The following is a 27403-nucleotide window of genomic DNA, read 5'->3' as shown; positions in this document are numbered from 1 at the left end:
TCTTCCTTTTTCATATTCTCATTGTTCCCGTATTTTCTTATTTCCATCTTCTCTTTATTATTCCTTTTTTTCTTTTTTCTTTCTTTGTTCCTGTCTTTCCTTTTTTTTCTTTTTTTCTTTCTTTTCTTTCTTTCTTTCTTTCTTTCTTTCTATCTATCTTTCTTTCCTTCCTTCCTTCCTTCCTTCTTTCTTTCTTTCTTTCTTTCTTTCTTTTTCTTTCTTTTCTTTTTCATTCATTTTTTCCTTTTCCTTTTCTTTCTTTTTCCTTTCTTTCTTCCTTTCGTTATTCATTTCATTCTTTCTTTATTTCTTCATTTTTTTTCTTTCTCGATCTATTTATTTCATTCATTCCTTCCCCTTTCTTTTTTTCTTCCTTCTCTCCTCTCTTTCATTCATTCTTTCCTTCTTTCTCTTTCTTTCTTTTTGTATTTTTATTGAATCCTTTCTTCCTTCCTTCCTTTCTTCTTATGTTCCTTTTCCGCCCTACCATTTCTTTCTTTCTTTTCTTCTGTCTCTATTTTTTTCGTTCTTTTTTTTTTGTCTCTAAACAAGTCAATAATATACTTCAAACATTTCGATTATTTTCAATCAGGTAAAAAGAAAACCCGTGAATCAACCGTTACGCTGAATTGAAGTACATGAATGCACAACTGAAACATGTCAAAGGTTACTGGGAATTCCCAATCACTAAAAATAGTTTGATATTGAACTAGAATTCGTAAACAACTGTAAATTTGCACACGATTCACGACGCACCACCATTATGAATTGATGTAACCAAAATATATAATACTGCTGCTATTAGACCCTGTATAATACTATTGCTTCGATCAAAGCATAAGATACCTAGGCATCATGTTAGATTGTTAACTATGCTGGGATGCTCATATAAAATATTTAATTAAGTCTTTAAGTTACAAAATATTCACACTAATGAAAATTAGTAAATTTTTAAACAAGGATGATTTGAATAAAATATATAAATGCACCATACAACCAACCTTTGATTATTCTTGTTCCGTATGGGGAAACTGTTCTTTATATAATAGAAATACACTTTTACGATTACAGAAAAGGGCTGCACGCATAGTAACAGGCAATTTTGATTATTATGTAAATGGCCTTGATATAATTAATTCTCTTAAATGGCAAACTCTTGATATCAGACGTGATTACTTTTTAGCTTGTATAATGTATAACTGTATTCATGAAAAGGCCCCAGTCCGAATGTGCAATGAAGTGGAAATGGTTTTTGAAAGACATTCTGTTAATACTCGACTTGCCAATACGTTGAACGTCGTTTTACCAAATCCTACTCTCGAATAAGAGTTGTTTTAAATATGCTGGTGGCTTGGTTTGGAATAGCCTCCCATCTGATATTCAAAATGCAAATTCTCTTGAAGTTTTTAAACGTATGTATGCCAATATTTTAAAGCTGTCGTTCAATGAAATGATATGTATTGTTTTCTAATAGACTGACCTTCTTTTATTTCCTTCTCCCACCTCCCCCCTCTTTCTCTTCCCTTCCTCTCTTGTCTCTCTTCTTTCTTTTATCCTGTTCTTCGTCTAGGTCATACCACTTATAAATCTTTTTATATTGTGAGCCATGCATGTAGTTTACTACATGCATGGCTCACAATCTTTTATTATTCTAACTTAATTGGTTTGGAGGCTTATGTTTGTATTTTTATGATTTTTGTATATTGATAGTTTACTTTGAAATTTTCATGTTGTTCAAAATTGTCTTTGTATATACCTAATCTTACATGTAACAAGATCTTTACAATGTAAAACAATGTAAATTTAGCCTTTCGGCTACCATGAATTGTTTTTTTAATAAAACCATTTATCTATCTATCCATCTATCTATCTATCTACTTTTTAGAAATTATTTTTATGCATTGTATATATTCTGTGTGTGTTGTCAGGACCATGATGTAAAACAGATTTTGAGAATGTAAGTTCAATATGTCAAACTATAGTTAAAGCTTTTAAGCCCAGTAAAAATATTATTGAACTTATTTTCTCTGACAGAATTGAAGTATGATTTTAGTGAGACTTTAATCTTTCTAGTGATTCAGTAATTTGCAAGCCTTCTCTATTGAAAAAAAGGTAAATGAAATAAGGATCAACACCACTTATACTTTTATTTCTAGGTGTTTTAATTGATGGATATTTTCCATGAAGAATTTAAGGAAGATTTTGGATTTAATGTAAAGACTTGTGGAAATGATTCAGTTCTCTTATTATACACCCCTAGGACGTCAGTGGAATTTGCCCAGAAGCTACAAACCAGTCAAGGAGATGGAGATGTTCCATTGTCATCGAGAGGGGAGAGCAATACTTCTGGAGGGACAGGAGTGAGTAGAAAAAAATATCATTAACTGTATTACAGTGTTATGATAAACGCTTCTAAGTGACTGGATTTTTTTTTCTCTTGCATGCCAGTTAAAACTGAAAAGATATAAGATATCATATTGCTTGGTTGGCTTCTGTTTTTAACAGGAAAATTGATAAACATGATTTAAAGTCTGTTTGAAAGGTTATTGCTTTAGGAAAGAAATCTGATGTATTTCGTTGTGAAATATTTAATCTTACTTGACAACTGGATGACAACATGCAAATGAGACAGTCGATGTCTTCACTCACTATTTCTTTTGTTTTTTATTGTTTGAATTATAGAATATTTCAATTTTTACAGATTTTACAATAAGGATCAACTTGACACCACCAGAAAATATTTAAACAATGGTAATTCCACGTGTTCAGGGAGGAATAAGGACAGGACAACGAGGGGAAAATTTGAGTATTTCATATTTCATATAGTGAAATCCAAAAGAAATAGTGAGTGGATGATGTCACCAGTTTCCTCATTAGCATACCAACCAGGATGTACATATAATTCTCTAGTAAAATTAACTGAAACATTAAAAATGTCATAACATTCTTAATTTATATTCGATTTTGATCAAATTTTGAGCGTTTTGCTAGTTTGATTTTTCTCTATTTATTCATGTCAACATTTTACTGGGGTGGACTTGACCTTTAAAAGCTAATCACATTTACATGTATTCGTAATTTAATAAAATGTCAAACCTTAATTTCCTAGATTGACCAGATGTTTGGTTTGGACAGTCACAGTAATGGAAAGAGCAGCCCCGTGATCGAGAAACAGTCCCCATCCAGCTCTATCAGCCAAGCAAACAGCTCCTCCAACAAGAGACCGGAACCTGCTCCTGTACGTCCGTCCCAGGTCTCCCTGAGCCTGGAGGAGAAACAACGGCTTCAGAAGGAGCAGGAGTTCCAACAGAGATTGAAGAATCAGAAGGCGATCCAGCCTGAAGATGCCGTGAAGCAACCGTCAAGGTCTACTGCCAAGGATCTGACGGGGTCACTGATGGATTCCAGGAGTAAGGGTCAAGGCCAGGCTGCGGGAGTGGAGAGTGTGGGTATGGGCACCAGGACAGGTGGAAGTGGCAATACTGGTCTTCTGTCAAGTGGGATTAGCAGCATGAACAGTTCACCTTACTCACCATCGGGTACTATGTCTGCAGGGAGTGTCGTTGGGACAGGGGGAATGGGCCTTTCAAATTCTTCCTTGCTCTCGCAGCCGGTCGGTAACGTGCCACAGAGGGTTCCTCAAATGGGCCAACCGTCTCAAACGAAAAAGAACATTGACATGTCAGCGTTTGATTCTCTCCTAGCTCCCTCCCAGTCGCAGAAGTCCAACAGGACGCTCAATCAAATGTCTTCGGCGAATTCCCCACACCCCGCTAACCCTCCAATGGGGCAGAACTCTTTCCAGAGACCTCAAGTTGGCATGGCCCAGGCGGCATTTGGTCAGGGGTCGCAGGGAGGCATGGGTAAGAGGTCGCAGGGAGGCATGGGTCAGGGGTCGCAGGGAGGCATGGGTCAGAGGTCGCAGGGAGGCATGGGTCAGGGGTCGCAGGGAGGCATGGGTCAGGGGTCGCAGGGAGGCATGGGTCAGAGGTCGCAGGGAGGCATGGGTCAGGGGTCGCAGGGAGGCATGGGTCAGGGGTCATTCGGAAATATGAATCATCAAGGACAGGGTGCCTTCGGACAGCAAGGCATGATGGGAAATTACGGCCGAGGTTCTGCGGGCACAGGTCAAAGGTCATTGCCGGGGTCAACCATGCAGCAACAAGGAACGGGAATGGCTGCAGGATTTGATCCATTTGCCAGCATCGGTGCAACGAGTCAACAGAACCAGAAGACTGTTGGTGGGGACAACCTACTGGATTTTCTAGGATAGGTCAAGCATAACTTATACATTATTATCAGTTTATATATTATCATTATGGTATATTACTAGTCCATGCAATTTAAATAAGCTATAATTTCATTCTCATTTACAGCTTAGGAAATAATCATTAGATTCTACTGATGGGATCTTAGTAGGAAGGTGGTCTACAAGGAGTCGTTGGTGTTTTGGCCATCTAAGTACGGAACACCCCGTCCTGGCTGGTCAGTGCTGCCCTGGAATTCTATCAGCAGCACTCTCCTCCTGGGTAACCATTTACATTATCTAGGTATTAAAGAAAGTGAATAATGAACCTATGACCTTTTCATTGTTGGATGAGAGGTAATTCCACTGCACCAAGTCACTTTCATAAAGAGCTGGTCCCACTGGCCGACAGACACAAAACGTATTCGTAACGGATATGTCGGACAAGCAAAAATTTGGGATGGCTCCATCCGTTCTTATCTGCTCCAGACATTAGACAAAATGGGGGAACAATGAAATCAAAGTGGACGGATGCCCGATGGATATAGAGCGTATGAAACATGCATGCAAATAGTATCAATATCAATACTTGATACTATCACAACATGCACTGTGTTAGTTCAAATATAACCCGCCCGTAAGACCGAAAGCCTGCGAGTGGTACACAATGGATACATAACATTTTCCAACATATGGCAAGATTCTTTTCCGTTTTACATCCTCTCTGCAACTGTAAGTGCAGCAGGACTAAGCCTTTATATCATACAGTGTTAATGTGTTAACAATCAAGCCCAAACTTATTTAGCTGACCTCTTTGGAAACACATCCAAATACAACACATGTTCGGCCACTAGTAATACTCTTGTACCTCGTACTGCTAAACAAATAGGTGATAGGGCCTTTTCTACCGTTGCCCTTAAAACTTGGAACTCCTTTGCTAACGACTTCCCCAACACTTTCCTCATTGTCTAAATGTATAAAAACTTACCTATTCTAATTTTTCTGTACGGTTTCCATATACCGGTAATGTTCATAATTTTGTAGTTATTAATACTCCTTATTTCTGTTATTCTTTCTTTTAATAATGCGCTTTGTATCTGATGAAAAGGCAGTGAAGTTTATTATTATTATACAGTGCAATTGGATGCCTACTGCCAAAGTGTTGCTGTGCTGTTCAATGACACTTTACAATCGAATGCATTTAGATTTTATCTTGGGCTACTTTTTCCCCCTTTTTTAAGTGCATTTTGTATTGTTAAACCTGTCTTAGAGACTATTTTTGGGACCAACCCAAACTTTTTATTGAAAACTTTTAAAAGTGCATTTATAGTGGGAAAGTTATTGAAATCATATATGATCTCAGAGTGATCTTGGAATTCTTCTATAGTACGGTATTTATGTTGCAATATATATACATGTTTGTATCTATTTATTTATATATTGTGTAATAAAAAAAATCACTGATTATTAGTTTCTATTTTATGTACCGGTATGTAATTCCACAAAACAAAAGCTTTTTTTGTTAAACTGTACTGAGCATTAATAAATATTAACTACTGTATGTAATTACACAAAACAAAAGCTTTTTTTTGTTAAAATGTACTGAGCATTGATGAATATTAACTACGGTATGTAATTCCACAAAACAAAAGCTTTTTTTTGTTAAACTGTACTGAGCATTGATAAATATTAACTACGGTATGTAATTACACAAAACAAAAGCTTTTTTTTGTTAAACTGTACTGAGCATTGATAAATATTAACTACGGTATGTAATTCCACAAAACAAAAGCTTTTTTGTTAAACTGTACTGAGCAATGATAAATATTAACTATAAATACCATCTTACATTTAGACTATGATTAAGATTCTCTTGTAAAGTAAAAGTAAAATATATACATGTATTCATTATTTATTGACCTTTCTGCCGACTAAATATTTTTATATAATTTTTTCGAGTTGTGAACAAAAAAATTACAAAAGAGGAGCATCAAAGACAAGGATGAAGAACATATTTTATTTATTTATTAGTTTATTTGTAGTTTTATTTATACAGGGTAGCATTGTCAGTTTCAGAACTGCTTACCACAACAGCCCTGTCCACACAACATTTGTTATAATTAATGTAATTAAGTTGGTAATATTTACATAATCGATAGTACTACTGTTTTAATTATTATTTTTAGATACACATATTGAATACCCTTAACCCAAAAGAATCTGAAAAAAAAAAAAACAAATCTTTTAAAATCCAAGCAATAAATCGATTTGATTTAGAAAAAAAAGAAACCCCCAAAAGTGTAACGAACACACATACAAATATTAAAAACAAATGATTTTTTTCCCCAAAACCCCCGAAATATAATATAAAGTTCTTTCTGACCAAAAAAATAAAATATGACTGGTTGATGTATACAAAACCTTTATATCATTCTTAAAAATATATGTGTATATTGAAGCGTATTTGTTGAGGTTTAGCATTATTAACCCTCAAAATGGAAAGTATTTATTATTTCTATGTAGAAAAAAGGGAATTTAATGGATGACATTCCAAAATGAACCAATACAAGAGATCTGATAGAATATTGGTGACTCTGTCGAAGTCACATGTTTCACAGACAAATCTGGGCTCCGTAACACAAAGGTTTGCAATCAATCGCTAAATACCAATGACCAATCAAGATCATCGTGGCGTGTGCACTTTGTTTATAATACTGACCGGGAACCAATAACAGCGGTTCTTTCATATTTGCAATTCATCGCAAACCTTTGTGTTACAGAGCCCTGGTCACCTTTCAAGAAATTGAACTTAGAGGTATACATCACATGGTTTTGATACTTATTTGACTAGATCTTTTGTTATTATTCATAGGAAACAGTAAACATGTACCAACTTATTCATTCCAGATGGAGGCTGCAGAAGGCTAGTCTGTGAGCACAGACTCAAATTTTCAACTTTAAACAATTAAACCATGTCTAGAGTGTAGACTAACACCAAACTCTGTTAATTAAGTAGAGGCAGCTACAGTACATAGTGAATCTAGTCTTACTACTTCAGACTCTGACTTTAATATGCACTGAGTGTGTGAATTGCAAAAACTAAAGGTCTGTGCATGCAGACTAGCAAAAGCCTTTTAATTTTCTTGATTTCAGGTTTATAATTTTTTTGTCACAAATAGTGAAATTATTGATTTCATATAATTTGCGGGATGCTGCAATCTAATAAAATTAGTTTAATCAAGATCTCGATGTGTCTATTTGATGATTTCTGATTTGATATTATTTTACTTTGATTTGAATTTTTCCAGTGCATGTGTTATGTGCTAAGGAATATTATTCACTGTGATGAAAGACAAAGTTCACCCTGACAAGAAGTTTATTGTAAAAATAGCAGAAAAAACATAAGATATCGATGAATGTTTGAGGAATATCCATCAAAGATTAAAAACTTTATTAGAATTTTAATTGTTTTTATTCCGAGCAGCTTCCCAATATATCATGTAATGAAAATTCAGTAAAATGTATTTTGAAATAATGAAAGAAAATGCGTCTTATTATACCTTCTGTAAATCAACAGACAAGTTATTTCACTCCCTCTCCTTAAAAAGAAAGGGAAAGGATAAAATAAGTCACCATGACCCATTGAAACAATATTATGCAAAAGCAGCTGCTTGTATATGACGTCACAATTCAAAAACTTCAAATTCTAATATCTTTCTTAATCTTTGAAGGATTTTCCTCCAACCCGACATCAATATCTTCAATCATTTTTTTCTGGTATTTTGACACCAAACTTTTCTTCAGGGTGAACTTCCCCTTTAACTATTATAATATATAAGTTTTACAGATGGGAATATTGGAGAAGCAGCGTGGTTAAAGCATGTTTTATCTTTGGCAAAGGGTCACTTACATTGACGAGTGGATACCATGCGCGACCAAAAAAACACGTAAAAAGGATGTCTTTTTCACGATAGGGCACGTTACGTACGTAACGTGATAAGGGTGTCAAAACACCAAAATAATGAAAAAAGGGTATCTATTTCACTAGGAAAATTACGTGTTTAGGGTTGCCTTTGCGGGGATGATGAAACAAAATTAAAGTGTATTATAAAGGATGTCCTTTTTGCCCCAACACTTCGTGTTTAGAGTCCGATTTGCGCGAGGTGTAGAAGCTGTACTTGTTTAGGGGTTCATTTCAGGGAATATTTGCCAAGAGTATCGTTTTGTTCCCAATACTTGTTAAGGGTAGGGTTTCACACGCCAATACTTGTTAAGGGGTGCATTTTCAGAATATAGAAATTACGTGTTTAGGGTACTTTTCGAGACCCCATTGCCGCACATTGTATCCACTCGTGAATGGATGTGGCAACCCCCGGGTGTTTAATCTTTGGTAAAGGGTCACCATTGTGGAAAAAAATAGATAATGTTTCTAATCGTACATTTGTTACACGCCTTTTTCCCGATTATGTCATAATAATGCATTCTCTAAACATACTTTGACTCAATTGAGATTGCTTTATTCAAATGTGAATGTTCGACCCTGACCGGTTTAAGTATAGCTTGTCTTTGGCTAAGCGACGCTCTTGTATTTTTCATTGCTTTCATGGAAGCTTTTAAAATGCTCATTGCCAATTTTCTCTTGTGTTTTCATGAATTTTAAAATTTAGACTGGCTGATTGGTATTGATTGGCCTGGTATAGCGTACTCTCCTTTGTTATGTATTTATTGCTCTGGTGTATATTTTTTTTTCATAGAAAATTGCCTGTTTGCATGTCTTTACCAAAATTAGCAACAGCAACAATTTTATCTATTTTCAATTGTACGTGGCAAAAATTATTGTCGCCTCTTTTCATGTCCACAATATGGATTTTGCTTATATTGATATGCTTAATCTTGTTATTTGCCAACCTGTATGGGGTTATCGTTATTTTTCATCATTTGCATTTCTTATATTGATTTTTTTCTTTGGGCATCTCTCCAGTAATTATCAATGATGTATGTTTACCATCTTTGCTCTCTGACGCGTTTGTCCGCTCTGCCTACGAAGATTTCTGCTAAATGCTGCCCTCTCTCGAACTTTTATGAATTCGTTATTTGTTTTTATGTGTTCGTGTTTCTATGTATCTCTGTTACTTATTTGTTCCCACACAGGACCTTTTATTTTAATTACTCTTCTTTTACCAACTCAATGCCGAAAGTAGTAGTGAATGTTGAGACACTAACTGTACTTCCGTGAATACTTTAACTGATATGCCGTTTTATTCCTTGAGTAATGATGACCTCTCCATTAATTTGAATACACATAATTCAAATGGCAACCCTCAGGCTAATTTGGCGTACAACCACTTTGTAGCAAACAACATCAATGCATCATCAGAACTTCTAGATTTTCACACTGATCATGACTTAATTCGCAATCCTTCATCAGAATACATCACTGAACTTCAATTCAAAAACACTAGTAAACAATTCTCCAAAGATATTTTTTCTTATTACATTTAAACATAAGAAGCATAAATAAACATTTCGAAGAGTTCCAACTGCTTTTAGACAATAATTCATCTAGACATTCGTTTTCCATTATTGGACTTACAGAAACTTGGTTAACTGATGAATCCAATATTCCATTTGCATTAGATCAATATGATTTCGTTTTTAATAACAGGAAAGATAGACATGGCGGTGGTGTTGCGTTATATGTTTCCCACAATTATGAATACAAAATTCATGACGAAATCACTACTATGAATGAATATGTAGAGTCACTTTTTATCGAAATCAATGTCCTAAATTCCAAAAATATAATTGTAGGTGTTATATATAGACCACCAAATTCCAACCACAATGATTTTTTACTTTATCTTTCTAACTTAGTTAGAAATCCATTGTTGGTGAACAAAGATGTTTTTATATTAGGAGATTTTAATATCGATATATTGAAGCATGACAGCAACAATACTGCCCATGAATTTCTTGAAACATTTTTGACTTCTTCATATTTGCCATTAATATCAAAACCCACTCGCATTGCAGATCGCTCTGCAACCCTTATTGATAACATATTTTGTAACATCATGCCGTCTCCTGATTCTGAAATAATACTATCCGATCTGACAGATCATTTTCCCATTATGTCACATTTTCCCCTTAAAAATTCGTGTATTAATCCTTCCAAGCCATCAAGGCGGAGACCTACTCCCGAGAATCTTGCAAGATTGGGTGTTTCGTTAGAATCTGTTGACTGGTCGCCTATTTATAACAATAACGATGTAAACACATGCTTCAATAACTTTCTTAATATTTTTAACAGTGAATTAGACAAGCATATTCCAAAAGTAAAAGATAAACAAACTAACTACAAAAAATCACCGAGACTTCCTTGGATATCCAAAGCACTTTTGCGTTCAATCAACAGAAAAAACAGTTTATATTATAATTCCAAACTTAAAGGTACTCTTCAGGCAAAAACTAAATACACCACATATAAGAATACTTTAACTAAAACAATACGTTTGGCAAAGAAAAGATATTTTACTGATCAAATAATTCTGTATAAACACGACATTCAAAACACATGGAAAGTTCTTAAACAAGCCATGAATTTATCCAGTAACAAGTCCGATATTACTGAAATTAGGTCTAACGGTGATATTATTGGTGATCCTGAAAATATAGCTAATATTTTTAATGACTATTTTTCATCTATAGGAACTAACCTAGCTCGAGACATCCCCCCTTCAACAAAACACTTTCATGATTACCTAGGTACACCTAATTCTAGTTCAATATTTTTCACTCCCGTAGTCAAAAAAGATATTACTGACGTTGTATCTAATTTGAATAATAAAAAAAGTCCTGGTTATGATGATGTCAATAACTTTATTTTAAAAGGTATAATATCTGAAATTATCGATCCTTTGACATATATTTTTAACCTTTCTCTAACCTCCGGTCAAGTCCCTGATCGCATGAAAATTGCCAAGGTCATTCCATTGTACAAAAAGGGTGACAAGTTAAGTGTCAGTAATTATCGCCCAATTTCTTTATTATCATCCTTGTCAAAAATTTTAGAAAAAGTGGTTTATAGCAAAACAATTGATTTTTTTAAATCTCACAATATTTTTTCTAACTTTCAGTTTGGATTTAGAGAAAAACACAACACAGAACATGCACTATTGAATTTCGTTGATAAAGTGGCCCACGCTTTTGATAATTGCTCACATTTAGTCGGCATTTTTCTGGACTTCTCCAAGGCCTTCGACACCATTAACCATGATATCTTATTACATAAACTTTCTCATTATGGTGTGCGTGGGAAGGCCTTGGAGTGGTTCAGAAGCTACTTGTCCGACAGACGTCAATTTGTATCTTTGAATGGTCATGCATCCAACATGCAATACATTAATTGTGGAGTCCCGCAAGGCAGTCTGTTAGGCCCTTTATTATTTATCATTTATATTAATGACTTTTGTAAATCATCTGATAACCTTTCGTTCATTCTTTTTGCAGACGATTCTAATATATTTTATTCCCATAAAAATCCATATACCTTAGTAAATACTGTTAATAATGAACTTTTAAAAGTCACACAATGGATAAGATCCAACAAATTGTCTCTTAATCTACTTAAAACTAAATATATGCTATTAAGCAATTCCATTGATACACTTCCCATGGACATTGTTTTAGATGACACTAATTTAGAAAGTGTCACATTCATTAAATTTCTCGGTGTTACCGTTGATAATAAGCTTTCCTGGAAATACCACATAGATTGTATATGTAAGATTATTTCGCGAAATATTGGCATTATCAATAAACTAAAATATCATTTTTCGTCGTCATCACTTTTAATGCTATATTCTTCCCTGATCTTGCCTTACTTGAATTATGGGATACTTGCCTGGGGCAGCACCCACCAAACCATTTTAGATAGACTGTTATTACTGCAAAAGAAGTCCCTTCGTGTTATTCATAATTCAGCTTTTCGTTCACACACTGACCCACTATTTTTTGATAGCAAATTGCTGAAGATAAGCGACCTATACTTATTTCATTTAGGACAATTTATGTTTAAATTTGACAAAAACACACTTCCACGTGTATTTGATTCTATGTTTCCTCTTAATCGGTCTTTTCATAATTACCCTACTAGGCAATCTAACGAATTTCATTTACCCCGTTTTAGAACTTTATTGGCAAAGAGTACATTTATGTTCGATGGTCCTAGATTTTGGAACTCCCTCGACATTAACATAAAAAACAGCCCTTCCATACATTCTTTTAAAAGAAAACTGAAAAACTTCTTACTTCAATCCTACCGAGGTCTTCATTACTAATTCCCGCTTGTTATCATCTCCTCTCAGACTTCAAGTTATGTTTTTGTCTTTATCATTTTGTTTTATCCTCTCTTTTCGGTCGTAATTTGTCCTGATTCTATTTTACGTTTATTCTACTTTTGTCGTCCTGTTTTGTTTTTTCTTTTTTCTTTTTATTATTTCTTCGTTTTGTCTTGTTCTGTGAGTTATCCTGTTCTTTTTCATCTATTCTGTAAATCTTCGTAGGCAAATAGCAACCATTGCGTCTCTCTCTCTCTCTCCTCTATTCTCTTCCTTTAGGGGGGTTCACATTATACAAGCGATGCTTTTGAGTGAATCCCCCATTTCCACAGATACTTTTCTTTCCAAAGTATTATAATTTTTTCTGTAAAATATTTTGTATTTTGTTTTATATGTTATTATCATTAATGTATTGTAAATATTTGTTAAAATGTATGAAAATGATTTGTATATTTGCTATTTCTGTTGGAAATAAAATCTGAATCTGAATCTGAATCTGAATAATAGAATGCAGCTCTTAGATATATCGTAATAGATGTTGCATATTGTTATTATCATCATTGAACGTTTTAATCTTAAAGGACAAGTCTACCCCAACAAAAAGTTGATTTGAATAAAAAGAGAAAAATCCAACAAGATTAACACTGAAAATTTCATCAAAATCGGATGTAAAATAAGAAAGTTATGACATTTTAAAGTTTCGCTTAATTTCACAAAACAGTTTACCACTTACTATTTCCTTTCTATTTTATTATGTCAAATCTGAAATATTCTAATTTTCTCCTCATTGTCAAGTGAAACAATGATTAATTCCTCCATGATCATGTGAAATTAGCATTATTTAATACTATATGATTCAGTCAAGTTGGTTATTATTTTCGAATCCATAAAAAATGAAATATTGAATAATTCAAACAATAAAAAACAAAAGAAATAGTGAGTGATGGACATCATCGACTGACCCACCTAGTTGTGCATATCACTGTTTTGTGAAAAATAAGCGAAACTTTAAAATGTCATATACTTTCTTATTTTACATCCGATTTTGATTAAATTTTCAGCGTAATGCTAGTTTGATTTTTCTCTATTCATTCAAATCAGTGGACTTGACCTCTAAATATGTTTAGCAGCCGTTTGATCCGTTTTTCAATTAGCGATTTTCTGTGAAAATTTAAATATTCAAAGCAAACATATCTAGTGCCCTTTATCATGTTATTTTTGTTTGCCTTTCGAAGAACTCTTGAACATTCATCTTACAAATTTAAGGATGGGATAAGGGGATAGGGATAAGAAAAAGCTAAAAAAGTTTATATCCTGTAATTTACACCCCGCGCCAAAGCTTTGGAATGGGTTTTATGATTTATACGAATAATTGAGTCATTTATCAAGTTCCTTAAAACTTTTTGTTTTAGGCAACTGCCTTCATTTAATATGTAATTCTGATTTTTTTTGCATGAATTAGTTAAACTGAAATTGTGAGCTTTTTTTTGGACCATGTGGGGGGGAAAGCATCTTCGAGTATTATTATCATTCATCATCATCATCATCATTATTATTATTATTATCATTATTATTATTATTATTATTATCATTATTTGTTTTTGTAATTATTATTATTAATGCGGATGTTTTCTCTTTGTTTTGTTTTTGTCGTATTTAGTTACAGTTTTCCCTCAAAAGTCCAGATAACTTTATTTTGATATTGGGAATGTATATCTTGATAATATTTGGAAATCAGACTGAAAACAATTTGATATAATCAATTACAGTTTGGGGCATGATCACATTTAATACATGCAGTTCAGTCAGTATGAAAACTTTCGTACAAAATGTAAAAAAAATCTTTTCTTGTAAGAATAGGCATCCAATCATTACTGTAGTAGCTTCAATGATTATGTATCATTAGCCATTCATATTATTTTTTAGTGGTAGGCACTTATGATTAAAAAATGTACATTATTAAAGAGATGGTCCGGGCTGGAAATGTTTATAACTTGATACATACAGTAGAATTCACTAAGCAAAATGCCGAAAATTTAATCAAAATCGGATTACAAATGATAAAGTTATTGAAGTTTAAAGTTTAGCAATATTTTGTGAAAACAGTCGTCGTGAATATTTATTAGGTTGGCTGATGATGTCACATCCCCACTTTCTATTCCCTTTTGTTATTTCATAAAATCATCATAATTTTTCATTATTTCATACTTTTGTGAATAATATGTCTCATTTTTAATGAAATAAGTTGCAGCAATATATATCTGTTATTATTCATATAATAAAATAAAAAAGAACAAATACTGCGGAATCCAAAACATCATATTAACGTTGTTTGTCCTTGTACGTTTTTGATGAGATTTCCAGTATGATCTTTGTTTAATTTTCCCTTATTATTTTGTTATAATCCTGGAGTATTACCCCTTTAAGAACTTTGAAATATGTAGTCATCAGTTGATCAGGGGCGGATCCAAGGGGAAGGGGCCCAGTCGGCCCTGTTACAACCGATAATGTCGCACCAACGCATAATGTCGCAGCAACGCATAATGTCGCAATCTGCGACATTATGCCAAGAGCGTCCGACGCATAATGTCGCAGTCAACGCATAATGTCGTAGTTTTTCTAACGCATAATGTCACATGTCGCAACGCATAATGTCGCAGCAAATCGTTAACGCATAATGTCACATGTCGCAACGCATAATGTCACAGCGGTATTTTCTTCAGGACTTGAGCTACAGATAAGATATAAAACATGCTTTTACTTAGTATTTTGAGACACGAAAAAGAGAATGAAATTATTTTGAAATCAGGATTACTCTTTGTATGGATATTTGTCGCTATATTGCCATTTCGTCTACTGCCTTTTCCCCACTATCGCATGGTCTGATATCATTTCGTCTACCATTAGTTAGTCAACTATCAACATAGTCCAATAACCATTTCGTCTAATTACCATCTCGTCTAATAGCCAGTTGGTCTAATAGCCGTTGTGTTTATTATCATTTAGTCTAATTGTATTTTTTTCAGTTGGTCAAATATCCATTTTGTCCAATATCAGACCTTTTGGTCTAATGGCCAATTGGTCTAATAACCACTTGGTGTACTCTCATTTTCGTCCATGTTCCATTTGGTCTAACTTCAGTTGGTTCGCTATCACTTTGTCTAAACCCATTTCGGCTAAGTATCGTTGCCATGGGTCCAATCACCATTAGGTCCTATCACCGGTTCTAGGACAATTACCCCCCAGAAAATCACCTTCCGGACAACCACCTCTTAACATTTAGCCTCCGAGGACAATTACCCCTCCCCGGACAATTACCCACGAGGACAATTACCTCCGGACAATCATCCCCTGGACAATTATTTCACAGACAATTACCCCCCCCCCCCCCAGCAAATGCCCCCGAGGACAATGATTCTCCAGACAGTTACCGCCAAACAATTACCCCGGAAAATCCCCCCCCCCCCACCTTCTCTCTGGCATCGAATCAAGCGTGACCCCAGGAGGGAAGGGGGCACTCGACCAAAAAAGTGGTAGGGGTGTGCCGCGGGCGAGACAAAAACGGGGTCCTTGGAACGGATCGCTAGCGTGTCAGTGCTGATGCATCCCTGTGGAACGGACATGCGTGCATGATGTAGCTCGCCCGGCGGCACGTCTGCCGGGTGCGCTAGCGCAGAGGTGATGGTCGGACAGCGCTCTGCGGCCGCATTTCACCAAAATTGCAGCTCATTGTAGCAGATCAATGCGACCGGAACGGCTTAACGAAAAATATGACAAGCTTTGGAGCGGATTTCTTTCTTCTTTTTTCTCGATAAGAAGAAAATGTTTTGCCTTGGAGCGGCTTTATTTGTTCTTTTTCTCAATAAGACAAAGATGCTATGCCTTGGAACGGAAATTTGAGTGTAAAAATGGGGGTCCCCTCCGCTGCACATTATTATATACTGAGTGCCCCCCCCCCCCCCGGCGTGAACCATTATAATGGTCTAGGTCGGTGGCACAGGTTTTCAATATATTTTCTACTTTATCTTATGTTAATAACTTTCTCTTTTATATCGCTCTTTCTCCCTTTTTCTCGCTCCCTCTCTCTCTCGTTTTCTTTTTTTATTTTTTCTTCCTTTTCCGCCTTTTTTCTCTTTATTTTTGTTTAGCAATGCCTTCTGCAGTATGAAATAATGGGGGTGGGGGCTTGCGCTATATAGCTACGCATATGTACATCAGAAAATGTGTAAACTGGCCCACATACTAAGTTTTCATAGAACAATTGAACATTCATGAAAAGACACGATTAGACATAATCACAAATGCCTAATTTCTCTGATTCCAACTGATCTGATTTTTTTCTTGATTAATTTGGGGTTTAAAGGTAAATGCTAGTTTTGGTAACGATATCAAAATGAGGTCGTACAGAATCCAATGAAATGACCACTAAAGTGTCTGTTTGTATAAATAAAACGCATGTGCCAAAGGATTCTGGAAGAAATTGTGTAATTGCTGAGAAATCAGCAAATAAGCACGGGATTCGGGTAGGGCGTCGGGCCCGACGCCCTGAGCAATAATTATACATTGTCCCACGTGCGCTTATCTGTGTTGGGGATTTTCGGTGTGAACATTTTTCAGCGTAGATTTCAAGATTTCACAAAGTCCAGTTAATGTAACTGTACCAGATCTAGATCCTCGATGATATACTTGCAATTAAGCCTTGTTTTACAGACTTTCTCATGAAATCAGTGTTAACTGCAACTACTGGAATTTCTCTTTAATTTCAGGAAAAAATCAGGAAAATAGATAAAACATTAAAAATACTCCTTCACAGGTAGAAATATTGAAAGTCGGTAACGCAAACCATCAACACTTCTTTGACAAGAAGAACCTATAAACCTGTTATTTTAAAACAATTCATCTAACAAGAAGCTAAGAATTATGAAACAATTGGCGCACATTCCAGATTAAGATGTGGCTTTAGTTTTAATACAGTGAGCAAAAAAAAAATATGCAAAGATAATTTACACAAGAACGACTTGTAATTTTACTATTTAGGCCCTAACTCTGTGCAATCCCTTTGTCTAGGGGGTTATTGTCCCCGGGGCAGGGTAATTGTTCCCGTTGGTAATTGTCCTCTGGGGTAATTATCCGGGGGTAATTGTCCTCGGGGGGGGGAATTTCCCTAAGGGGTAATTGTCCGGGGGTAGTTGTCCGGGGTAATTGTCCAGGGGGTAATTGTCCGGGGGAAATTGCCCTAGGGGTAGTTGTCCGGGGGAATTGTCCTCAGGGGGTAGTCGTCCTCGGGGTAGTTTTACAGGGGGTAGTTGTCCGGGAGTAATTGTCTAGGGGTAATTGTCCTCAGGGGGTAATTGTCCTCGGGGGGTAATTGTCCTCAGGGGGTAATTGTCCTCGGGGGGTAATTGTCCTCAGGGGGTAATTGTCCAGGGGGTAATTGTCCTCGGGTGGGTAAAATTGTCAGGGATTAGTTGTCCGGAAGGGTGATTGTCCGTGGGGTAATTGTCCTAGAACCAATGATTGGACCTATTGGTGATTGGACCCGTGGCAAAGATACCAAATGAGTATTAGCCGAAATGGATTTAGACAAAGTGATAGCGAACCAACTGAAGTTAGACCAAATGGAACATGGACGAAAATGAGAGTACACCAAGTGGTTATTAGACCAATTGGCTATTAGACCAAAAGGTAATAGGCGTAATGATATTGGACAAAATGGATATTGGACCAACTGAAAAAAATACAATTTAGACTAAATGATAATAAACACAACGGCTATTAGACCAACTGGCTATTAGACGAGATGGTAATTAGACGAAATGGTTATTGGACTATGTTGATAGTTGACTAACTAATGGTAGACGAAATGATATCAGACCATGCGATAGTGGGGAAAAGGCAGTAGACGAAATGGCAATATAGCGACAAATATCCATACAAAGAGTAATCCTGATTTCAAAATAATTTCATTCTCTTTTTCGTGTCCCAAAATCTAAGTAAAAGCATGTTTTATATCTTATCTGTAGCTCAAGTCCTGAAGAAAATACCGCTGTGACATTATGCGTTGCGACATGTGACATTATGCGTTAACGATTTGCTGCGACATTATGCGTTGCGACATGTGACATTATGCGTTAGAAAAACTACGACATTATGCGTTGACTGCGACATTATGCGTTGCTGCGACATTATGCGTTGGTGCGACATTATCGGTTGTAACAGCCAGCCCCAGCCCCCTATTTTAGGGCAATCTACAGAAAAGGTTAAAGAGAGAAATGCTTAAATGCAGAAAGAAAAGTAAAAAGGAAGTTACATACCCACGGCCTCGTATTGGCCGGCCCGACCCCCAAAGGCCTACTTGCAGTGGTACCCCATTTTGTTGGTTCACATGAGCGCAAATTACGCTACCGGACACGTTTTAGCTGATATAAAAACACAACTTACTCATTACTAAAACGTGTTTTTTTAGAATTAGTGACATTATATATGACATGTCTATATTGGATTTATTACATTGGAATATTTTATTGGTTGACAGCATGCATGAATGTCAAGAAGAGGACTTGGTAAGTCACGCTTTCTCTACCATATTTACATTGTATAATGCTTACCACAATGCAGTAGCGTAGGTCCTAGGATTTTCCACAGGGAGGGGGGGGATCGTCCGCCAACAAAATTGACAAGAAAAAAAGGTCTTCAACCACAAATAAAATGATTTCGTAACCAACAAAATTGACAAGCAAAAAAAAAATAAATATAAAAGGTCCTCAACAGGAAATAAAGGGCATTTCGCACCGGAATAAAATTGACGAGCAAAAAAAAAAAAAATGGTCAGCTGTTGTGACTCGTCAGGGGCGGGGGGGGGCTGACTAGCAAATCCAGGAAAAAAAAAGAAAATACCAACTCAAGTGTTATCAATTTGGTGCAGAGGATCTTAAGTACATGTATGATTTAAAATACCATTTCTATTAGTCCAACATTATATTTTTTTTCTTCTTCTCAGAACCTTTCTTATTTAATCTACTGTACATGGAGGGGCTTTTGGATTTTTCGACATGGGGTCTAAGACTGGATACACTCTAAAAAATAAAGTGCTAATTCAGCTCTTTAAGAGCGTGTATAGTGACTGCACTTCGGAGTGCTGATTTTTCTCGTTCAAATTTGAACTAGACAAATTAGCACTACGAAGTGCAGTCACTATACACGCTCCTTAAGAGCTGAATTAGCACTTTATTTTTTAGAGTGTACCTCTGTCATTTACACCAAGCCCCCTTTTCCTTCCTACCATTTATTTCATTATTTTTTTCTTTCTCTTTCTTTTTTTTCGTTCTTTCCATTTTTCTCTCTAAACAAGTCAATAATATACTTCAAACATTTCGATTATTTTCAATCAGGTAAAAAGAAAACACGTGAATCAACCGTTACGCTGAATTGAAGTACATGAATGCACATTTGAAACTAACCCATGGAACTCCCGCCCGCTACGCTGGCTGGAGTTCCCTGGGTTAATTTGAAACGTATCAAAGGTTACTGGGAATTCCCAATCACTAAAAATAGTTTGATATTGAACTAGAATTCGTAAACAACTGTAAATTTGCACACGATTCACTACGCACCACCATTATGAATTGATGTAGCCAAAATATGTAATACTGCTGCTATTAGACCCCGTATAATATTATTGCTTCGATCAAACTGAGAAACATATCTTTTAAAATGGACATAAGCAGTTTGATGTAAGTATATTGAATAATTCATGTATTTTCCAAAGATATTCTGTTTATTTTACAAATTCAAATCCATATGTATCAGAAACGTGTCGAATTTGAAATCAAACTCTGATTGATATGGCTTGTAGTTGTATAATGACTGTATCTTTGCTATTATCGAATTGTCATTTTTCTTTAATAATAACGCAATTATTACCAGTGAGATATTGTAACATCACTATCTTTTGAACAGACAGGATCGAAACAATTAAATTAAATTATATATATAAATATCGTTGTTTTAGGGGTGATCAGAGTATCAGACTTATATTCCAACCCGGAAGTAATGTAAAAAATGAAAAGGTAAATTGCCTATTCGTCTAATGCCAATTCTTCCACTAACCACATGGTCTACCTTGATTTAGTCTAATGCCATTCGGTCCATCAACATCAATTTTTGTAACTGAAGAAAACTTAATATGCCTTTTTAGAATGGAATTTGTTAATCTTTAATAATAGGTGAATCAAATGATTTTATTCCTCTGTTATTCCATTCTTGACTTTACTAGGAGATGAGGGATACAGAGAAGAGACAAAGTGACTGTTTTTTACTACATTTTTATCAAGTATCAGGGGCGAATCCAGCTTTTTATAAAGGGGGGGGGGGGGTTGGGTGGTATGCGAGCTGAGCGAGCGATGGGGGAGGGTGTGGGAGGGGGTGTCCCCCTCCCACAGTAGGGAAAATTTTTGAAAATATGTGTGTGAAAATGGCATTTTCTTGCATCTAAAACACCATTATATTTGGTATAGAGGTCGTTGCCAAATTACGTGAAAAATTGTAAAATTAAGTTGCATTTTCCTGCAATGTAATGCCAGTTAACAACACAGATACAAAGACATTTGTTCGCCCACCGCCCCCCCCCCTTCCCCCCAAAAAGAAATAATAATAATAATAAATGAAATAAATACATAGAATAGAATAAAATAAAATTACAATTTCAAAAAAGAAAAGATTTTAAAAAAAGGTCCCCGGATTTTTTTTCATCCCCCAACCCCCCCCTCTAGATCATCTTCTGAGTATTATCCGTATTGATAAGCTGTACTTCTTCTAATGTAAACTAATAATGTGTATGCTGCCTGTTTTTCTTTTCTTATTCTTTTATTCTGTTATATTTTAAATTACTCGTATTAATTATAAGTGATTTGTTGTACAAAATTATGAAAACCCAATAAAGTTTGTTTTTGTCTCATCACCAGTTCGTCTATTACCATTTCGTCTCATAACTAGTTGGTCTTAATAAATATCCATTCCATTTTTATTTATTTTGACCAATTTTGGATTTAATTGCTCTTAGCCCAACTGGTTATTATATAAACTGGTGAGTGAAAGAAATTGCAATTAGACCACGTGGATAGTGGATTGGCTTATGTTAGACCAAATGATAGTAAAGGAGTTTGGTAATTGGACGAAATGGCATTAGACTAATTGGAAATAAACTTATAAAAATAATTACACTTTTTAAAGCAATATAATTCCTAATACTCTTCTTTTCTTTTCACTCCTTTCCTTTCACCATCCCAATTTATTCCCATCGTATCAAGCTCCTCTTTCCATTCCCCTTTTCTCCTCTCCCCCTCATTTTATCATTCCCAATTTCCCCTTGCTCCTCCCTTTCCTTTCCCTATTCCAAAACCCAACGTGATCCTTTTATTACTCAGTGATGTAAGTCAAATGGCAGATTCTATGGTCCTTACGTGTTTATTATTCTTCATCTTGTTTTGTAATAATTATTTTTCAGTCTTCTATAAACCCAGCCATGGCTGAAGCATTAAAGACTGTCATCTCCCAGAGTACAGAGTGTCCAGTGTGTCTTTCTACATTCACCGATCCCAAGATCCTGTCTTGTTCTCACACTTTCTGCAAGACTTGCCTGGACAACCTCTTAGAGTGTCACGGTAACTGCCAGATCCGATGCCCTGTCTGCAGAGCTGTGACCCAGGTCCCAAACCAAGATGTCGGCAAACTACAGGTAAATCTTGCTTTGAAAAGTCTAATAGAGGATATGGAGGGCCATCCTCAGATTTGCACAAATTGTAAATCAAATGACAAGTCCCATGCTGCTGTCTACTGCCAAGACTGTGGCAAGTATCTCTGCACATCTTGTCTTAATACGCACTCTCAATGGGAAGACTTTATCGATCATGAAGTCATTGCCATGAGTGAGATCTCATCAGGAAAGGTGTCTGTACGTAGATACCGGAAATGCAGGAAACACCCGAAAGAAGACGAGGATTACTTCTGTTCCACCTGCAGGAGATTCACATGCTTCAGATGCGGTATGATGGAACATAAAGACGTCGAGGGACACCAGGTCGTCGAGGGAGCTGCTTATGAGGATAAACACGTGAAGAACATCGAAGACCTGAAATCAAAGGTTGACAAGCAACAGTCATGCTTTCAGAAGTACATTGATTTCATTGATGAGCAGAGGAAGAGTGTTGACAATGCTAAGAAACAGTGTACAAGTGACATCAACAAAGCATATGATGATGCGGTCCGGCACTTGACAGAGAAGAGAGAAAGCCTGCTAAGAGAAGTCAAGGAAACGACTGAAGGAGTAGAGAAAGAACTGGAAAGCATGAAGACAACGGCTAAGAAGTACATCAATCAGTTGACGACCATGGCTGAAATGGTAACTAACAAAATAAAGATTCCATTAGATATGGATACTTTGGCTGCACACGACACTCTGTGTGAAGAGTTACGAGAGGTCTTTGATCAAAAGGATCCCGACTACGAGCAGCCGAAGAAATCGGGCAGAAAGGGGAAAAGTGTCAGGTTCAAGAGAAATGTTGGAGCGGATGAGCTAGGCCTTGGAAAGATTGTTAATGTAGTTGAAAGAAACGACGCCTTACCCACTAATAAAACCTTTGATGAAAAGGACGTTTCTTTGCCTACTTATAATATTGATAATGTAAAGAACGTGGCCTTGACAGCTAAGGGTAGCATTAATACCATGGTTGGCACACCAGACGGTAGGATGGCAGTAGGATGTAACCCAGGTGGCATGAATATCTTCTCCACTGATGGTCAGCTTCAGCAGACAGTTCTGAAGAATGTTAAAATATCGGGGGTAGGGTTCCTTTCTGATGGTCGATGTGTTGTGATGGATACTTCAAACAACATCACACTGTATACACCAGAGTACACACAATTGAATGTAATGTTTAAGACTCTAAGTCGAGATGAAGGTGGGATTCCTGATCTCACTGTTGATGCTGATGATCTGATCTATGTGAGCTACAGGAAAGCCAAGAAGATCCAGGTATTTTCAACAGCAGGTGGGCAAGCAGTCAGGGAGATACCATGCAACGGGTATGTACCATATCAAATCACTAGTTACCATGGTTCTCTGATCATTTCATCATGGGATACTATCAGATTGATAGACAAACAGGGTGCTGTACAACATGAATTAAAGAAACCGGGTAGCCGCCTTTACGCTGCTGTATCTCAATGGAATACAATCCTGATAGCCAAGGTGAAGCATTATGAAGGTTTGGTGAGCATTGACGAGTATACAAATGAACTAAGGCACATCCGAAACCTTGTTAATGATTACAAGATTGAGAAGTCAGGGATATTTTGGCATGATTGGTGTTACCTCCAGCAGTACCGATCAGGAGAGATCGCTTTCTGCACTCGGGATAGACTGTATATATTCCGCTGAAAATAATTGATGACATGATATCATAATTATTATCGCAGAAGATGGGGGGGGGGGGTGATACCCACCGAGTTGCCATTTTATGCTAAAGTAAGCTGCTATAATGTTGAAATACATAAAACAATTGTTGGATCATTTCTTTCTCGTTTCTCACCCATAAAAACATTTCGCTCCTTACATCTTTTTTATTTCCAGCTTTGCATTTATCAAGCATCATCTTATTCATGTTTATCCTCCGGTGGGGGAAATTCTAATACTTGCATATCAGACAAATTGTTATTAAATATTTTATGACAAATCATATGATTCTCTATTCATATTCATGACCGTATATAATATTTGACTAATAATGCCAACATGGGTGGTGAGATCTTCATCATTGATATTAGTCTATGCGCGTATACTTGTATGTTTTCATAAATTGAAAGAGGTCTATGCTGTGAATCAAGACATTATTATAACGTGTGAATATATAAATATTATCTTCGTGGAGATGGTCTGATCATCTCTCTTTGATATTTTTCGGAGTGTTAAATACTTGAAAAAAAAACTTATTTCATTTATGAAAGTTGCACGAAAAATGCATAAAACAGCATATTGTCAATGAATCTCAATTTCTATTTTCAGCTTTCCACTTAATATCAAGCATCATCTTTATCATGTGTATCCTATGTGAGAGAATTTCTCGTGCTTAAATATAAGACATGATGTTAAATATACATATTGTAACAGTATCCTGTTTATGTGATTTGTTCAACTTTTGATAACCTATAATATTTATTCACTTAGAGGGCGCACTCTTGCTAAGTACTAAAATACCCCTTTCTACCTGTAAGAAATCTCTAACTACTCTTTGATGTTCGAGTTAAGTAAAACCATTTAACAACCCAACTACAACTTGAAACACATATTTTATGGGAAACCAAATGTTTCTCTCTTCATACATGTCATGTATATAATATTTGTCTAGCAATGACTATCGTGGCGATGTGATATTTACCATTGATATTAATGAGTGTATGCTATACTGTTTATGATTTTATGCATAAATTGTAATATGTCGTTATTCTATGCTATTATTCCATCTAGACATGATTACAGTGTGTAAATATATAAATATCTTCATGTAATTGGTCTGATGTACGCTCTTTGATATTTTCCGAAGTATTTCGATTTCAAAATGCGATTGTATATGATTACTTGAATGTGAACAAAACAAACAATTGTTGCCGGCATTTAAGAAAATAGCACGAAAATGCATAAAAAGCAACGTCAATGGATTTCAATTTTCATTTTGAAGTTTGCTATCATCGAGCATCATCTTCATTATGTTTATCCTGTGTGGGGAAATTTTTTAGTTCTTTTTTCTTTAGACTTAATGTTATTAGATATATCATGAGAAATCAAATAATTTTCTATTCATAAACATATACTTCATATTTAACTAGTAATAACCATGGTGGAAGTGTAATATTTACCATTCATTTTAAAGACGGTATGCTGTACTATTTACTTGTAATGCATATTTTATGTATTGATCATGCTGATATGAAGCGAAGTCATGATCCTTTTGGTAAAAACAACGTTCTCCGTTATAGAACATGCTTATACTGTGTATTTTTTTAACCTGTATTTGATATAGAACCGATGTGAAGTACACTACTTCGATATATTCGAAGAAAGTTAACTTGAAAATGAAATTATATGGAATAACTCGAACGTGAAATAGAATAGCTTTACGGAGAAAAGCTTATTGTATGTATTTCAGGCAATGGCACGAAATGTACAGTAAAAGAACAGTTGTAATGAGTCAATGGATGTCGATATTTGCTATCCATAGAAGTCTGAAGAACTTTTCATTGGTCCATCACTATATTAAATCTATATTTATATATTGTTTTGCATATGTTATAACTTTGAAAAAAATAAACGAAATCAAATGGAGCGAAATGAAAATTTTTGAGGGGGCAAAATTCCTAAAATGCCGGGAGTTAGCAAAATAGTGCAAACATCTAATTTTGTGATAGATTTCGACATAATATTCAGACAATGATATGTTCAGCATTTTAGTTTCATTTACTTTTCTTCTTTTCCCCTTGGTCGTGAAAATCTTGAAGAAAGAACAATACGTGTATAACTCAATCAAATTGTTACATTCTATCTAAGTTTGGATAATTATTCAATAATATAATTTGAAATTTCTGCATCGGATTTTGTCTTTTAAAAAGATTCAATTCGATAGAAGATCACGTCAGATATGATTTGCTATTACCGTGGGGAAAAAATGAAACTGTAATATCATAATTAATTGTATTGTCTATATACAGTTATACTTATTTTAGCATAAATTCTCTTTCATTAAGAATCATGCACTATATTCAAAATGAAGAGAAAACGTCATTAATTAATTATACAATTGAGAAGGATAGTATGATCACTATGAATGCAACTGTTTATATTTGCACAAATATGATCGAGAACAATGATGTGCAAATGTATAAATATAATAACATGTATTTAAGAACCAAGTTCACACTATACAGCTCTACAATACGATATGTCGAGTTTACAAGTAGAATGAGTTTATTAAAAGGTAAAATCAATTATGCTCTTCATTTTCAGGAACGATAAAAGATTTGATCATCAATTTGATCATAATATACATAATAACTTTTATAAATTTTCTTAAAATGTACAAAACCAAACATTATAATGTAAACGTTGGAAAGTGAATAAAGGAAATGCAATTTCAAAATCTGTAAAAGAGTAATAACATAATAATAACAGAATATCATAATTCATATTTGCTGTAATTAGGCTGATATTATTACAGTTATTGTTTTTTTTTCTTTTAGCGATTTAATGAAACAAAATACTTTGATGACGAGAAGACAATTTGTTTGTATATAGTTGATTAATCAATAAAAGTTGTGAAAAGTAGTAATCTGTATGTCACTGGTATAGTATTAACTTGTTCGGAAAAAAAATAGAACAAAAAAGGGAGAAAGATAGAAGGAAAGAAAGGCATATATAAAGAAATAAAGGGAGGAAGAAAGGAATGAAGGAAAGAAGGATGGAGATTTTTCAATAGATAAATATGGAAAGGAGGAAACGCTTTTTGGAACCTTGGGAATCTATTGAAAATGCCTGTCAAATTACAAAGGACAGACTAGAGGTCATTGTCGAAAGTTGGTGGACCGTGACAGTTGGCCTACATCGTCTTAAGACTCGGACCGGATGAAATATAACCAATGTGTCGTTTGCCTAGTCAGAGTCCAGGACGACACTGTTGATTTGATTCACCAATTTTCGACAAAGACTGTTTTATTATAAAGAGCTATTGTCAAAAGATTGTCTGTGTTATAGAAAGCGTCTGTGAAATGA

The 27403-nt window shown here is 35.3% G+C and overlaps 2 protein-coding genes across 2 annotated transcripts; both read left to right on the top strand.

The window, feature by feature from the left end:
* The first annotated feature begins 529 nt into the window (after positions 1 to 529).
* On the top strand, positions 530 to 26959 carry LOC121421156 (tripartite motif-containing protein 2-like). Its single transcript, XM_041615816.1, has 3 exons — positions 530 to 666; positions 20109 to 20318; positions 22091 to 26959. The coding sequence occupies exon 3, from the start codon at positions 22109 to 22111 to the stop codon at positions 24020 to 24022; it is 1914 nt and encodes a 637-aa protein (XP_041471750.1). The 5' UTR covers positions 530 to 666; positions 20109 to 20318; positions 22091 to 22108; the 3' UTR covers positions 24023 to 26959.
* On the top strand, positions 2267 to 7362 carry LOC121421157 (spidroin-1-like). The gene is made up of 2 exons (XM_041615817.1): positions 2267 to 2360; positions 3110 to 7362. Exon 2 carries the CDS (start codon positions 3119 to 3121, stop codon positions 4271 to 4273), a length of 1155 nt encoding a protein of 384 aa, XP_041471751.1. The 5' UTR covers positions 2267 to 2360; positions 3110 to 3118; the 3' UTR covers positions 4274 to 7362.
* Positions 26960 to 27403: the final 444 nt, after the last annotated feature.

This window comes from Lytechinus variegatus, chromosome 9 (assembly GCF_018143015.1).
Source record: "Lytechinus variegatus isolate NC3 chromosome 9, Lvar_3.0, whole genome shotgun sequence".
Lineage (NCBI taxonomy): Eukaryota > Metazoa > Echinodermata > Echinoidea > Temnopleuroida > Toxopneustidae > Lytechinus > Lytechinus variegatus.
The sequence above is the reverse complement of the archived record's forward strand: the minus strand, read 5'-3'. Positions and strand labels throughout refer to the sequence as shown.